The following is a 16,286-nucleotide window of genomic DNA, read 5'->3' on the forward strand; positions in this document are numbered from 1 at the left end:
GTAAAACTATAGAAAATGAAAAAAGATCAGTGGTTGCCAGGGGTAATGGGGGAGAAGGAAAGGAATGAATAGGTGAAACACTAGGGACTTTTAGGGCAGTGAAACTATTCTTTATGACACTGTAATGGTAGATACATTTCATTCCTAGATCTACATCCAAGAGAAATAAAAACACATGGCCTCAAAAAGACATATAAAAGAAGGTTTATAGCAGCTTTATGCATAATAGCTAAAACCTAGAAAGACCTCAAAGATTCAAACCAAAAAGAGAATGGGTTAACAAGTTAAGATATATTTGTAAATGGAATACAATTCAACAATAAAATTGAATGTATGGCAGAAAAAGTAAAAAAAAACTTGGATGAATGTCACAAACATATTGAGCAAAGGAAGGTAGGGAAAAAAGCATACTTTATTATTCCTTTCATATGAAATCTTAGAGCTGGAAAAACAAATGTTGATAGAAATCAGATCACTGCTTTCCTAAGGCGGGGGCACAAGGCAATGTTCTACAATGATGACAATGTGTGTTATGTTGATTGGCACTGTTGAGGAGGAAAAAGTTTTCCTCTACCCTTCTAGGTTCATTTGGCTGGTCTAAGAATTAAATTGACATGAGACCAATTAACAGGAAAAACTCAAATTGAATTTCATACATACGAGGGCTCCATAAGAATATGAAGCCCAAAGAAGTGACCAAAGCAGGCAGCCTCTGTATCTTTTAGAAACAATAAATTTGTGAAGAGTTGACAAGAGAGAGAAGTTTGGGCTTAGAGGAGTAAATTAGGAAAGAAGTAACAAGATTTGCTTATACAGCCTTCTCAGTCCCACATTCCCCATCTCTGGTGATAACGATGTGGCTCTTGCTCCTGGTACAGGGAGGATACCTTTTACAGGGGAGATTTATTTCCTGCTTTCGGGAGGACAAAAAAGGGTCAGAGTGACCTTTTGCATTGGCTGTTTCCTACATAGCTTTAATTCAAAATAATCAATATGCCAACATATTTTGGGGCAGCCTGCCTGAAGCCCCATCAGCATGGTGGTTACAGATTTGCATACATTTGTCAAAATCCCTCAACTCTACTCTGAATATGTTAGCTGAACATGTTAGTTTAGAACTGTACATAAATTAAACTTCAATAAAGTTTGTTCACTACAAATACTATGCTTTCTAATATCAGTCAAAATTTAATTGGACTTAATCAGGAAATTTTTAGCTGTTATTATTAGAAACTGGGAGTAGAATGTGCTTCAGGAATAGTTGACTCAGTGGTTCAACCATAGCCTTAAGAAAAGAGGGTATTTCCATTGCTCTACTCTGCTATCCACACAGTTCCTGTCATCTGAAGGCTAGCTCCCCTCATCGTCACAGAATGACTATCAGTAGCAAGCAGGACTATACATTTCTCTGTTCATATTCCTTGAGAGAGGAAGATTAGCTCCTTGATTCCTCTGAAAACGAGGAGGGGCAATTCATGACTTGCAGTTTGTGCCTACTGCTAAGCAAACCTGCAGGGTGATTGTTTTGATTGCCTTGGATTATTCAGTACCAACCCACAGGGCTGAATGTGAGGTCAGCATCCCAAGGCACCTTGGCTGCACGAAGGAAAGTGACTCTCTAAACAAGACTGAAGTTTCGTTTGTAAGGAAGAAGGGATGAATAGACCAACAACATGCACCACAGTCCTCAATACTGGTTCTTTATTGTAAAATCCCATTTGCAACAATTTTAACTGCTACAGAGCATTTCATTCTGTGAACAGAATATGATTAATTTAATCAAACGTTTATACTGAACATTTGGCTTAATACAGGTGAATTGTCACATTATTTTTCCTATCCTTGAGTCATCGAATTCATCTTTGACAAAGTGTGCACCATTGATGATTTCCATATTGGCAAAGACAGAACTATTAATCCATATTTCAGTATTAAGATCATCTAAGCAAAATTAACATAAACAGACCCTGAAGAGTTGTCAGCTGTCAGGAGATTCTCGCCTTCAGAGAAATCATCCAGGTTGATCATTTTAATTCCAGAGGACAGGGGCTGGCCCCATGCCCAAGTGGTTAAGTTCGTGTGCTCTGCCTCGGTGGCCCAGGGTTTTGCAGGTTCGAATCCCGAGTGCAGACCTAGTACTGTTCATCCAGCCATGCTGAGGTAGCATCCCACATGCCACAACCAGAAGGGCCCACAACTAAAATATACAATTATGTACTGGGGGGCCTCTGGGGAGAAGAAGGAAAAAATTTAAAAAATAAAAAAATTTAATTCCCACGGGCAGAAGTACTTTCCCCAGTACCGGACATCCCACAGAGTTCCTGCCTTCTCTTCCATTTACTAAGTGGGAGGTGGACCAAAAGAGCTTGAAGCATTGGTAGATTTACTTGTTTACATGTTTATTTGTTTTCAATAGTAACTATAAAGATGAATATAGACGCTAAAATTCTGACATATTTCATTTGTAGACTTAACTATATCTGCCAAATAAACCAACACACAAACATACTTTCTTCAAATATTTCTGTATGTAGCCTGTCTTTTTCTTTTAACTTAAATAGAACATTTACCTAAACTTTCACCAAGCATTTTAAGACCCATCTTCTAGAATAGTGATCTCAAAACAATTTTTGATTACATATCCTTAATAGTAGGAAAAAAATTTAGTATACACATACTTAATTTTGAACACTTATTTATTTAAAAACCACATACCTATGATGTAATATAATATACCCACTATATAAGAATAGGAATTAAATGATATAAAAAATGAACACTTTAATTCTGCATTTTACTCACTGATGGTAAAATTAACATACTCTCATTTTAAAATTATTACTAATCTTTTTAGAGACAGCAATGTGATTGAGCATCTTTCATTATTTTGTAGAATCTTGGTTCAAAACTGTAATGTAATTCAAAAGTGTTCCAGTTATACATTGCTGAATAATAAGCCACCTCAAAACTTAATGACTTGAAACAATTTTATTATTTTTCACAATTCTTTTTATAAATTGGAGTTAGTTGGATACTTCGTCATTTTATTTTACTCTTTAAACAAAAAATACATAAAATCTGTTTCACACAATCTTGATTTAATGGTGCTCTGGGGAAACTTAAAGAAAATAAGTTCCGAATCATATTCATAAAATGTAAGGGAAGAGAAAAGTTCCAGTACTGACTAATATCACCATTCTCCATTTCGCTGCAGTTCAAGCACACCGTCTATTCTGAAAATCAAAGGCATGTAGTGAAGTGGCTTTTTCTGCCCTTCCTTCATTCCATCCCCATATTGTTGAAATAATAGTGGGAAAAGTTCATTCTAAATAAAGTTCCCCCAGAATTCTCCCAGATTTATTACGTAAGTTGTTCTCTGGGAAGTAAACTGATAAATTCTACATATAGTAGATAAGATCAGATCTGTATAAAAATAATTCGGCTTTAGATATAGTCAGGAAACAAGTGAAAAATGCAATTACTCAGTTACATCAAGATAATCAGGGCCCAATCAACAACTACAGCAAAGTAGCAGGGTATAAAATTAACGTGCATAAATCAGTAGCATTTCTATACACTAACAATAAACTAACAGAAAAAGAACTCAAGAACTCTATCCCATTCACAATCGCAACGAAAAGAATAAAATACCTTGGGATAAACTTAACCAAGGAAGTGAAGGATCTATACAATGAAAACTACAAGACTTTCTTGAAAGAAATAGGCGATGACATAAAGAGATGGAAAAACATTCCTTGCACATGGATTGGAAGAATAAACATAGTTAAAATGTCCATACTACCTAAAGCAATATACAGGTTCAATGCTATCCCAATCAGAATCCCAAGAACATTCTTCACAGAAATTGAACAAACAATCCTAAAATTCATATGGGGCAACAAAAGACCGCGAATTGCTAAAGCAATCCTGAGCAAGAAAAACAAAGCCGGCGGAATCACAATCCCCGATTTCAAAACATACTACAAAGCTACAGTGATCAAAACAGCATGGTACTGGTACAAAAACAGGTCCACAGATCAATGGAACAGAATTGAAAGCCCAGAGATAAAACCACACATCTATGGACAGCTAATCTTCGACAAAGGAGCAGAGGGCCTACAATGGAGAAAAGAAAGTCTCTTCAACAAATGGTGCTGGGAAAACTGGACAGCCACATGCAAAAGATTGAAAATTGACCATTCTTTTTCACCACACACCAAAATAAACTCAAAATGGATCAAAGACCTAAAGATTAGGCCTGAGACAATAAGTCTTTTGGAAGAGAATATAGGCAGTACACTCTTTGACATCAGTTTCAAAAGAATCTTTTCGGACACTGTAACTCCTCAGTTGAGGGAAACAATAGAAAGAATAAACAAATGGGACTTCATCAGACTAAAGAGCTTCTTCAAGGCAAGGGAAAACAGGATTGAAACAAAAAAACAGCTCACTAATTGGGAAAAAATATTTACAAGCCACTTATCCGACAAAGGGTTAATCTCCATAATATACAAAGAACTCACACTGCTTAACAACAAAAAAACAAACAACCCGATCAAAAAATGGGCAGAGGACATGAACAGACATTTCTCAAAAGAAGATATGAATATGGCCAATAGACACATGAAAAGATGTTCATCATCGCTAATCATCAGGGAAATGCAAATCAAAACTACACTAAGATATCACCTTACCCCCGTTAGATTGGCAAAAACATCCAAAACCAAGAACGACAAATGTTGGAGAGGTTGTGGAGAAAGAGGAACCCTCATACACTGTTGGTGGGAATGCAAACTGGTACAGCCACTATGGAAAACAGTATGGAGATTTCTCAAAAAGTTAAAAATAGAAATACCCTATGACCCAGCCATCCCATTACTGGGTATCTATCCTAAGAACCTGATATCAGATATCTCAAGAGTCCGTTGCACCCCTATGTTCATCGCAGCATTATTTACAATAGCCAAGACGTGGAACCAGCCTACATGCCCAGAAACTGATGATTGGATAAAGAAGATGTGGTATATATACACAATGGAATACTACTCAGCCATAAAAAAAGACGAAATTGGCCCATTCACAACAATGTGGATGGACCTCGAGGGCATTATGTTAAGCGAAATAAGTCAGTCAGAGAAAGACGAACTCTATATGACTCCACTCATAGGTGGAAATTAGCATATTGATAAGGAGATCTGATCGGTGGTTACCAGGGAAAAGGGGGGTGGGGGGAGGGTACGGAGGGGGAAGTGGTGTACCCACAACATGACTAACAAAAATGTACAACTGAAATCTCACAAGGTTGTAATCTATCATAACATTAATAAAAAAAAAAAAAAAAAAAAAAGATAATCAGGGCCCAATCCCAGGTCTCAATAGATAGCCATGGTGAGAATCAGCTTTATCATAATCAATTATAATTATCACACTAAGGCAATGAATTACAGACTTTATTGTAAATATGGCATATTTTATATTGTAGTAGAAAGAAAATGATCTGTAAGAACTTTAGTAAAAATGGAAATGCAAATAAATCAAGGGCCATTTGAGTGGCAACCCACACATAGAAACTATAAACTGAATGAAGCAAAGGAAAAATTACCAGAATACCTGATGAACATAAAGCTATGTCAACTGACTAGAAATAATTTCTAATTCTAATTCTCTAATTCTAAATCTCTAATGCTCAATTTCTGATTTCCCTTTGCCTACCCTGATGTTAAACGACAGGCCAAGACTGAACAGAGAATGCTGAGAAGCCCAAAGAATCCACTGGGCCAAAGCTAGAACTTGTCTTCCATGGATGTGTATTATATTCCAACTGCTACATTATATGCTTTCAGTTAAAGGTAATTAATCTGTCTGAGAGAAATGTAAAGTAACGGTTGGGATTATTTTGCTTTTGACTAACCCATAAAGAGAAAAATTCAGACAGATGGAGGAATCACATCATATAATTATATCAGTATCTAAGCCTTTAGCAATCAGACAAAATTAGGAAAGGAGGCTCACACTCCCTTCATTTGTCTGCAACGGGGCTTTCCAGTATAGTCTCTACACATGGAAAATGTTCAATGTATGTTCATTTCATGAAAGATTAAATGATTGAATCTGTGCACTGATTCTATAAGTAGAATAGATGACAGGCTACTGAAAAATTGAAAAGGAGATCTCTTTTACAAGACTCACACATGAATAAAAAGAACAAATTAGCTATCTCTATAATAGTGGACACCAACAGAACCACTTGCTCATGAAGAATGTTCCTTTCATATGTAGATCTTCGTCATCTTGCAAACTGAAGTCTGAGCTCCATGACAATAGACATCGTTCCAGCCCCATTGTTTTGATGCATAATTTAGGATAACACAACGCTCACTAGGATTACTGGGTTCACCTGGGTGCCAGAATCTGAAAGGGAGAAATGATGAGGATGTTTGTCAAAACAGTGCTTTGAAAAGGGTTAGAGACAGCAAGGGAGGGGGCTGGGGTTGAACTGTATGGAAGTCAAAGTCAGGTATGCCCAAATCATTCTTTCTCCACTTTTCCTGAAGTTTTTCCTCCATCTGTATCTCTGCCATCTCCCTTGAAAATTGTGCTTATGTCACACAGTATTGTGACATTTTATTGCATTAAACATTTTCCCAGCAGATCCCAGAGGCTCTCTTCTATTTGTGCATATTTATGTCCTGTTTCCAGAACACCGTCAGTCCATATGCTCCCTTAAAATGATGTAAAGATTTCATCCTGGTCTCAAGTACGAATGAATTTTGTTTCTTTTTTTATGCACTGCTTTTGGAGTCTGAAGAACTAGTTAAAATCTCTGAATCTGCTACTATCACTGTTATCTTGGGAAAGTAATTTAATTTCCCTAATTCTCACTTTTCATAACTAAAAAACAGAGACAGGAGTAATATCCCCATATATTTCACACAGTTGATATAAGGATCAAAGATGGTAATGTACTAACATGTACTAATGTACTTAAAAGTTTTTAAAGACCTACATAAATATGATGATATAAGTATCAGAATTTAGCTTATTTGCTTTATGAGATATTAATCTTAATAACTGGTTATCATCTTAACTCACATGAATTTTCCTTATATTTAGAGATAGAAAGGCAGTGGTTAATAGCACAGACTTTGGTGTCAAATAGACCTGCATCTGAGGACCATTGTTGCCACTGGATAAACTTCGCTGAGTTATCAAACTCTAAATTGAGTTTCATCTCTACAGTAGAAAAAATAATACTATGTGCCTCAGAGTTCTTGTGATGATTAAACAAGATAATAAGTGCAATTATTTAACCTAGTACCCAAGAGTTAAAAGAAGAGTGAGCTATTTTATTTCAATAGCTCCTAGTTGGAGCACCCTAAAATCCCTGCATGAGCCAGGACTGAGGTTTCCTTTATCTAACTCTATACTCACGTTATACTCTTGTTGTATGGTGCCTGATCAACCCATTGCCATTGTCTTTTCCCCTTTGGGTCTGACAGCCCTATATAATAAACATTTTTCACAGGTAGTTTCTGGGTGATAAAATCCTGTGGGAAGAAAAGAAAAGAGTTATAACCTTTAGAGTATTCAGGTAGAATTGAGTTCTTCATGTTCTTAGGGAGAAGAAAAGGAGAGGATCGAAGAAGAGCTACATGGGAGCCATGCCCAGGAACCTAGGTCTTCTCTGGCTGAGCAGCACAGGATAAAAGACATCACCTGTGAGCATGATGTTTGTCTTAGTCTGTTAGTTTGCTATAACAAAATGCCACAGACTTGGTAGCTTATAAACAACAGAAATCTATTTCTCCCAGTTCTTGAGGATGTAAATCCCAGATCAGGGTACTAGCATGTTCGGGTGAAGGTTCTCCTCTTGGTTCACAGATGGTGCATTCTCCCTGTGTCCTCACATGGTAGAAGGCGCAAGGTAGCTGTATGGGGTCTCTTTTATAAGAACACTAATCCCATTCATGAGGGTTCCCCCCTCATGACCTAAGCACTTCCCAAAGGCCCTACTTCCTAATACTATCACCTTTGGGGGTTAGGATTTCAACATATGAATTTGGAGGGGATACAGACATTCAGAATATAGCAAGATCAATACATATGGGAGTCATTTCTCTCCATATTCATAATGAATTGTCATCTCAGACTCACTTCCTCTCTTATCTTCACTAAGAGATGGTATTCTTCAAAGTTACACATAAGAAAATTTTTGCAGATTAAATCATTTTCCTTTCATAACTTTGGAGATTCTTTAACTGTATTTCTGGTTGTTGATTGTGACTCTTCATGATTGAACTTTATGTCCCTATTTGATGTAATACCCCTTCTCTTGTAAATACTTAATAATTTATAACACATTCACATTTTAAAATAATTTATAACAATTTGAAAAATAGTAAACTGATATTTCAGATGGAAATATTTTCACCCTTCCACTCAAACCTCATGTAATATATTTTAAATGCCCCAATTTATTTGGCGGGAGGTTATTTTTATGGAAGCAGGAAGAAGCTGTGGAAGGTATAGACTTAGGTAGTCTTTCCTCTCTATTTTATTGAAAGCCTTCTGCAACAGCACCAATACCCTAAAACCATGAAAACTTCCTCCTGAGACAAGAGAGGTGTACGAAACCCAGACAGGACTCCCGACTCCATTATCGATTCGAAAGTACCTCCTCTTCCTTGGTGGTGATCACCAGCAGGTGTGCATTCATTTCTGAGCAGCGCTTCTCACTCTCACTCCAGTTTCTGTTGTTAGCAGAAACAAAGTAGCAGTGGGATCTAAATGAAATCCAGCTCTTTGGGCAGCAGCTCCAGACTTGCTCTGTCTTGAAAGAAGGCCCTATAGGTACAATATAAGAAAAGTAATTTTTAAAGTGTGTGTATTATTAAAATTAAGTCCAAGGGAGATCACATGGAAACCAGAACTTCCATCTTCGCCCAGAGGTGACAAGGAGCCCCTGTCCACCAGCTGTCAAGGAGGTAAAGTCTACCTATATCAGGCAGTAACAAGGCAGAGCCCCCTTTTTCTTGCCAGAATGGTGTTAGGAAAAGCCAACAAAAACAGAAGGTTTATATAAGATCCAGATCTTACAATAAAATATGAAAATATTCAGCTTTCAACAGAAAATCACTCATCATACCAAGAAAAAGTTCTCAAAATTAATTAAAAAACAATAAATACATGCCAACACTAATATAAAAGAAATATTAGAATTATCTGACAAAGATTTTTTCAAAACCATAACAAAGATGCTTCAACAAGAAAGTACAAACGTGTTTGAACCAAACAAAAAAATAGAAAGCCTCAACAAGGAAACAGAAATTCTTAGCAAACAAAATAAGATACAATAAAGACCCAAATGGGGGCCAGCCCTGTGGTGTAGCGGTTAAATTCATGAGCTCTGCTTCAGCAGCCTGGGGTTCACCACTTTGGATCCTGGGTGTGGATCTACACATTGCTTATCAAGCCATGCTGTGGCAGGTGTCCCACATATAAAACAGAGGAAGATGGGCACAGATGTTAGCTCAAGGATAATATTCCTCAAAAAAAAAATGAACCAAATGGAATTTTATAATTGAAATACATAAAAACCAAAATAAAAAGTTTAGTGGATGGGCTCAACAGCAGAACTGAGAAGACACAGAAACCAGTGTTTTAAATACCAGAAACTTACTTTGTGAATATCTGCAAACTGAGTCTAAAGTTTATACAGTGGAGCAAAATATCCAGAATAGCCAAAACAATATTGAAGGAGAACAAAGTGGGAGGGCTGAGACTACTCAACTTTAAGACTTACTATAAATCTACAATAATCAAGAGAGTATGGTATTGACAAAAGAACAGAAAAATAGATCAAAGGAATAAAATAGAGATCCCAGAGATAGAATGACATAAATATGGCCAACTGACCTTTGATAAAGGTACAAAGACAATATAATAGAAAACAGTCTTTCAACAAACAGTGCTGGAACAACTGGACATACACTTACAAAAAAAAAAAAAAAAGAATCTAGACACAAATCATACACACTTCAAAAAAACTAACTCAAAGTGGATCATGGACCTAAATTTAAAATGCAAAACTATAAAACCCCTAGAAGATGACACAGCAGAAAATCTAGTTGACCTTGGGTTTGGTAATGGCTTTATAGATATAACACCAAAGGCATAATCTATGAAAGGAAGAACTGATAATATGGACTTCATTAAAATTAAAAAGTTTTGCTTTGTGAGAGACACTGTCAAGACAATGAAATGACAAGCCACAGGCTAGAAAAAAATATTTGCAAAAGACACATCTGCACAAGGACTGTTATTCAAAACATACAAAATATTCTTAAAACAACAATAAGAAAACCAACAACCTGATTAAAAGTGAGCCAAAGATCTTAACAGATACTTCACCAAAGAAGACATACAGATAGCAAACAAGCATATGAATATGCTCCACATCTCATGTCATCAGGGAAATGTAAATTAAAACAACAATGAAATACCGCTGCATGCCTATTAGAATGAACAAAAGTCTGGAACACTGACACCAAATGCTGGTGAGGATGTGGAGCAATGAGAACTCTCACTCATTGCTGGTGGGAATGCAAAATAGTAAGGCACTTTGGAAGACAGTTTGGCGGTTTCTTACAAGACTAAAATACTTTTACCATATAACCCAATATTTACACTTCTGGGTATTTACCCAAAGGAGTTGAAAACTTATGTCCACACAAAAACCTGAACAGGGATGTTTACAGCAGCTTTATTCATAATTGTCAAAACTTGGAAGCAGCCAAGATGTCCTTCAGTACGTGAACAGATAAAGTGTGGTATATACAGACAATGGAATATTATTCAGCACTAAGAAGAAATGAGCTATCAAGCCACCAAAAGGCATGGAGGAAACTTAAATCTATATTGCTGAATGAAAGAAGCCAAATTGAAAAGCCTACATACAGTATGATTCCAACTAAACGACATTCTGGAAAAGGCAAAACTATAGAGACAATAAAAAGATCAGTGGTTTCCAGAGCTTAGTGGGGAGGAAGGAATGACTCAGTGAAGCACAGAGCATTTTTAGGGCAGCAAAACTCCTCTATACGATGCTATAATGGTGGACACATGTCATTACACAATTGTCCAAACCCATATAACGTATAATACCAAGAGTGAGCCCTAATGTAAACTATGGACTTTGGGTGATAATGATGTGTCAATATAGGTTAATTGGGTTTTTAACAAATGTACCACTCTGATGGGGATGTTGATAATGGGAGAGGCTATGCATGTGTAGGGGCAGGCATTATATGGGAATCTCTCTAACTGCTGCTTAATTTTGCTGTGCACCTAAAACTTCTCTGAAAAATAAAGTCCTTTGAAATAATAAAAATTTATAAGTAAATAGAGCCCCACATAGTACAGATGTACCCCAATTCACTATGGTTTGATGTATAATTTTTCAACTTTATGATGGTGTGAAAATGATATGCATTTGGTAGGAATTATGCTTCAAATTTTGAATTTTGGTCTTTTCCCCAGCTGGTGACGTGATACAATACTCTGTTCTGATGCTGGGCAGTGGCAGCTAGCTGCAGCTCCCACTCAGCCGCGTGATCATGAGGGTAAACACCCAACAAACTTATGACCATTTTGTACCCATACAACCATTCTGTTTCTCACTTTCAGTACAGTAGTCAATAAATCACATGAGATAGCCAACACTTTATTATAAAATAGTCTTTGTGTTAGATAATTTTTGCCCAACTGTAGGCTAATGTAAGTCTTCTGAACATATTTAAGGTAGGCTAGGCTAAGCTATGTGTTTGGTAGGTTAGATGTATTAAATGCATTTTTGACTTATGATAATTTCAACTTAACAATAGGTTTATTGGAACATAACCCCATTATAAGTTAAGGAAGATCTGTAATCCTAAATGAGTATACACAAATCTCAAATTTGCAAAATATGTGAAGCAAAAATTGATATAACTGGAAGGAGAAATAGACAAATCCACAATTACAGATGGAGTCATCAACACCCCTCTCTAACAGATGATGGAACAATTAGAAAATTAGCAACAACATAGAAAAACTCAACAACATCATCATACAACAATATCTAATCCACATTTATAGAACACTCCTTCCAACAACAACAGAATACCCATTCTTTTCAAGTGTCCATGGCACACATACCAAGATAGATCATATCCTGGGCCATAAAGCAAACTCCAACAAATTTAAAACAATTTAAATCATACAAAGAGTGTTCTCTGACCACAATTGAATCAAACTAAAAATCAGTAAAAGAAAGAAAGAGAAAAATCTCCTAAAACATGGAAATTAAGCTACACACTTCTAAATAATCCACCGATCAAAGAAGTCTCAAGAGAAATTTAAAAATACAATGAACTGAAAGAAAATGAAAATACAGCATATGAAAATTTGTAGGACACAGTCAATGCAATGTTAACACAGCAATTTATAGCACTAAATGCATACATTAGAAAAAAGGAGAAAGTCCCAAGTCAATAATGTCATCTCCCACTTTAAGAACCTAGAAAAATAAGAACAAAATAAACCTAAAGCAAGCAGAAAGAAAGAGATAAATATAAGTGCAGAAATCAAGAACTTGAAAACAGAAAAACAATAGAGTAAATCAATGAAACAAAGAACTGGTTCTTTGAAAAGATCAATAAAATTGACAAATCTCTCATAAAACTGACAAAAAACCAAAAAGATGACACAAATTACTAGTGTGAGGAATTAAACAGAGAGCATCACTACAGACCCTACAGATGTCAAAAGGATAATCAGGAATACTAAAAACAGCTGTACACACAAATTTGACAACTTAGACAAAATGAACTACGTCCTCAAAAAGACACAAAGTATCACAGTTCACCCGATATGAAATACACAATTTGAATATCCCTATAACTATTAAGGAACACAATTTATAATTTTAAAACTCCAAAAAAAAAGGAATCTCCAAGCTCAGGGCATTCTACCAAGAGATTATTTGAAGTAACACCTATTTTGCACAATCTCTTTTAGAAAATAGAAGAGAAACACTTTTCAATTCATTTTATGAAGCTAGTATTACCTGAGATCAAAACTGGGGGACAAAAGTATCAAAAAAAGAGGAAAAAACAGACCAATATGCCTAATTAAAATAGATTTAAAAATCCTTGGGGCTAGCCCCCTGGCGTGGTCATTAAGTTTGGTGCATTCTGATTCAGCAGCCCGGGATTCACAGGTTTGGATCCCAGGTGTGGACCTATGCCACTGGTCAGCCACAGTGTGGCAGTGACCCACATATAAAGTAGAGGAAGATTGGCACAGATTTTAGGTCAGCACTAATCTTCCTCAAGCAAAAATAAAAGGAGGAAGTTTGGCAACAGATGTTAGCTCAGGGCTAATCTTCCTCAGCAAAACAAAACAAACCTTACAATTAGCAAATACAATTCAGTAATATATACAAAGAATTATATACCATGACCAAGTGGTATTTATTCCAGGGAAGCAAGCCTGTTTCCATATTCAAAAATCAATCAATGTAATTAACAAAATGAACAAACTAAAGAAGAAAATTCACATGACCATAGTAATTAATGCAAAAAAAATTAACAAAATTCAACACCCATTCATGATAAAAACTCAGAAAAATAGGAATAGTAGACCCTTCCTTCTCTTCTTTCCCCTGGCTCGGCACAGAACAAGCAAGGCAATAAAGCCCAGCTCCCAGTTTCTCCCTGGTAGGGATGCGATTACACATCTAATTTCCTGACTTTTCCAGCTGCTAGCCCTAGTGGCTGGCTTTTAACTATCCTACACTTGGGAGCTGAAAGGGCAGGCAATTACTAGTCCCCTGGAAGCTTGAATGGGCCATTGGACATTTCCCATGGCTCCTCCTCCTGGCTTGCTCCAGTGAAAATAACCAAGATTCCAGCTTTACCCTGGAAGAAGTTGGACTACACATCCAGCACTCTGATTTTTCTAGCTGCTGCTTGAGGGTCTGGCTTTTAATTTACCTATCTCTGAAAGCTGGTGCCCACACTCGCCTCCACTGGAATTCGCAAAGAAGTTCAGCACCATTAGCAATTAGGGACAAGCAAATTAAAACCACAGTGAGATATCACTACACATCTATTAGATGGCTAAAATAAAAAATAATAACAACAGCAAATACTGGTAAGGATGTAGAGCAAACGAATCATCCAAACATTACTGAAAAACAATACAGCCATTCTGGAAGGGTCAAGAGGGAAGTAGGTGTGGCTAAAAAAGGCAACATGCAGGTAACATCAGTAGACAGCAGAATAGGAAGTCCCAGCCCTCTCCTTCCTCACAGAAACAACAATTTGGCAGTCATCCATGGACAAAAACACCTTTGTGGGTGTCTTGGGATCTAGATAGGAGGTTGTTAACTGCCAGTGGAGCTCAAGACCAAGGAGGCCTGCTTTGAGAGTGGGGCTGTACCTTAGTGGCAGACATGCCAATCATGGTCTGGGCTGCAGACCCAGAAGCAGCCCTGTAACTCTGTGGAGTTGGCTCCAGTCTCATTTGTCTGTGGTCCTGCCACCATTCATCCTCCAAGGGACCTGGGAGATGCCATGCCCTACTGTACCCCCTAATAACAAGCCTGCTGACCATGGACCTGGCTGCTGATCCAGGAGCAGCCCTGTAACCCATCTCCAGAGCCACTCTACAGTGGTCCTAGAGGCAGTCCTGCCTCCCCAGGGTCTCAGCAGGAGCTATACTCATCCATGCCCCTGGTAGTAGGCCCAACAACAATGTACCTGACTGTGGACAATGAAACAAACCTATGTCCTGGCTCCTGCCCTGCTCTACCACAGTCCCAGAGGCAGTCTTGCCCACTCAGGGAACTGCTCATGGACACAGTGGGAGCCCACCCAAAAGCCCAGTAGGAATCACACCCCTCCACACCACAGGCTCGCTGTATGCACACACAAATGCAGACCCATAAGCAGCCCCTTGACCTGGATCCAGACCCATGGAATTGTGATCCTGAGGCAGTCCTATCCACTTGGAGATCCAGCAGGAACTATGCCCGAATTTGCTTCCAGGAACAAGCATGCCAACCAGGGACTTAGCTGCAGACCCAGCAGTACCCATGTGATCCAGATCATCCTGCTTGACTACAATACCAGAAGCAGCCCCAAGATCCAGGAAGCAGCAATAGAAAGTATTTCCCTGACAAAAACAGTCTATAAAGACTAGAAGAGGTATCTGCTTTATCAAATATATAGACACTGACACAAAGCTAGATGGATTAAGAAGAATCAAGCCTAGTAGAATTCAACCTAGTAGAAATAGATAAATTCCTAGAAACATACAACCTACCAAGACTGAATCATGAGTAAATAGAAAACCTGAACATAAAAATAACCAGTAAGAAGATTGAATCAGTAATCAAAAACCTTCCAACACAGAAAAGCCCAGTAGCAGATGGTTTCACTGGAGAATTCTACCAAATATTTAAAAAAGAATTAACACTATTCCTTCCCAAACTCATTTTACAAGGCCAGCATTACCTTGATACTAAAGACAGAAAATGGTGTTACAAGAAAAGAAAAAAACAGCCCAATATACCTGAAGAATATAGATGTAAAAATTCTCAACAAAATATTAGCAAACTGAATTAAATAGCTCATTAAATATTCATACATCATGATCAAGGTGTATTTATCCCTGAGATGCAAGGATGGTTCAACATATGCAAATCAATAAATGTGACACACCACATTAACAAAATGAAGGATAAAAATCTTATGATCATTCCAATACATGCAGAAAGAGCATTTTACAAAATACAACATCCTTTCACGATAAAAACCCTCAAAAGATTGATTATAGAAGGAACATACCTCAACATAACAAAGACCATATACAACAAACCCACAGCTAACATTATAAGCAATGAAAAAAATTGAAATCTTTTCCTCAAAGATCAGAAACAAGACAAGGGTGCCCACTCTCACCACTCTTATTCAACACAGTACTGGAAGTCCTAGCCAGAGCGATCAGTAAGATAAAGAAATAAAAGTCATCTAAATTGGAAAGGAAGAAGTAAAATTATTGCTATAGCAAATGATACGATCTCATATATTGAAAATCCCTAAGATTCAACTTAAAAACTGTTGGATCTAATCAATGAATTCAGTCAAGTTGCAGGATATAAAATCAATACACAGAAATCAGTTGCTTTTCTATACACCAACAAAGAAACACCTGAAAAAGAAATAAAGAAAACTATCCCATTC

The 16,286-nt window shown here is 37.1% G+C and overlaps 1 protein-coding gene across 2 annotated transcripts in view; it reads right to left on the reverse strand.

Moving 5' to 3' along the window:
• Positions 1 to 5,433: 5,433 nt before the first annotated feature.
• Positions 5,434 to 16,286, reverse strand: part of LOC103566390 (C-type lectin domain family 4 member A-like) — a 51,286-nt gene continuing 40,433 nt past the window's right edge. For both annotated transcript variants that reach the window (XM_070620654.1, XM_070620653.1), the window contains exons 5-7: positions 8,675 to 8,844; positions 7,432 to 7,547; positions 5,434 to 6,411 (exon numbers count right to left, since the gene is read on the reverse strand). In XM_070620654.1, coding sequence (XP_070476755.1) covers positions 6,270 to 6,411; positions 7,432 to 7,547; positions 8,675 to 8,844 — 428 coding nt within the window. In that variant the 3' untranslated portion in view covers positions 5,434 to 6,269. The remainder of the gene's footprint in view (positions 6,412 to 7,431; positions 7,548 to 8,674; positions 8,845 to 16,286) is intronic.

Source organism: Equus przewalskii, chromosome 5 (assembly GCF_037783145.1).
Source record: "Equus przewalskii isolate Varuska chromosome 5, EquPr2, whole genome shotgun sequence".
Lineage (NCBI taxonomy): Eukaryota > Metazoa > Chordata > Mammalia > Perissodactyla > Equidae > Equus > Equus przewalskii.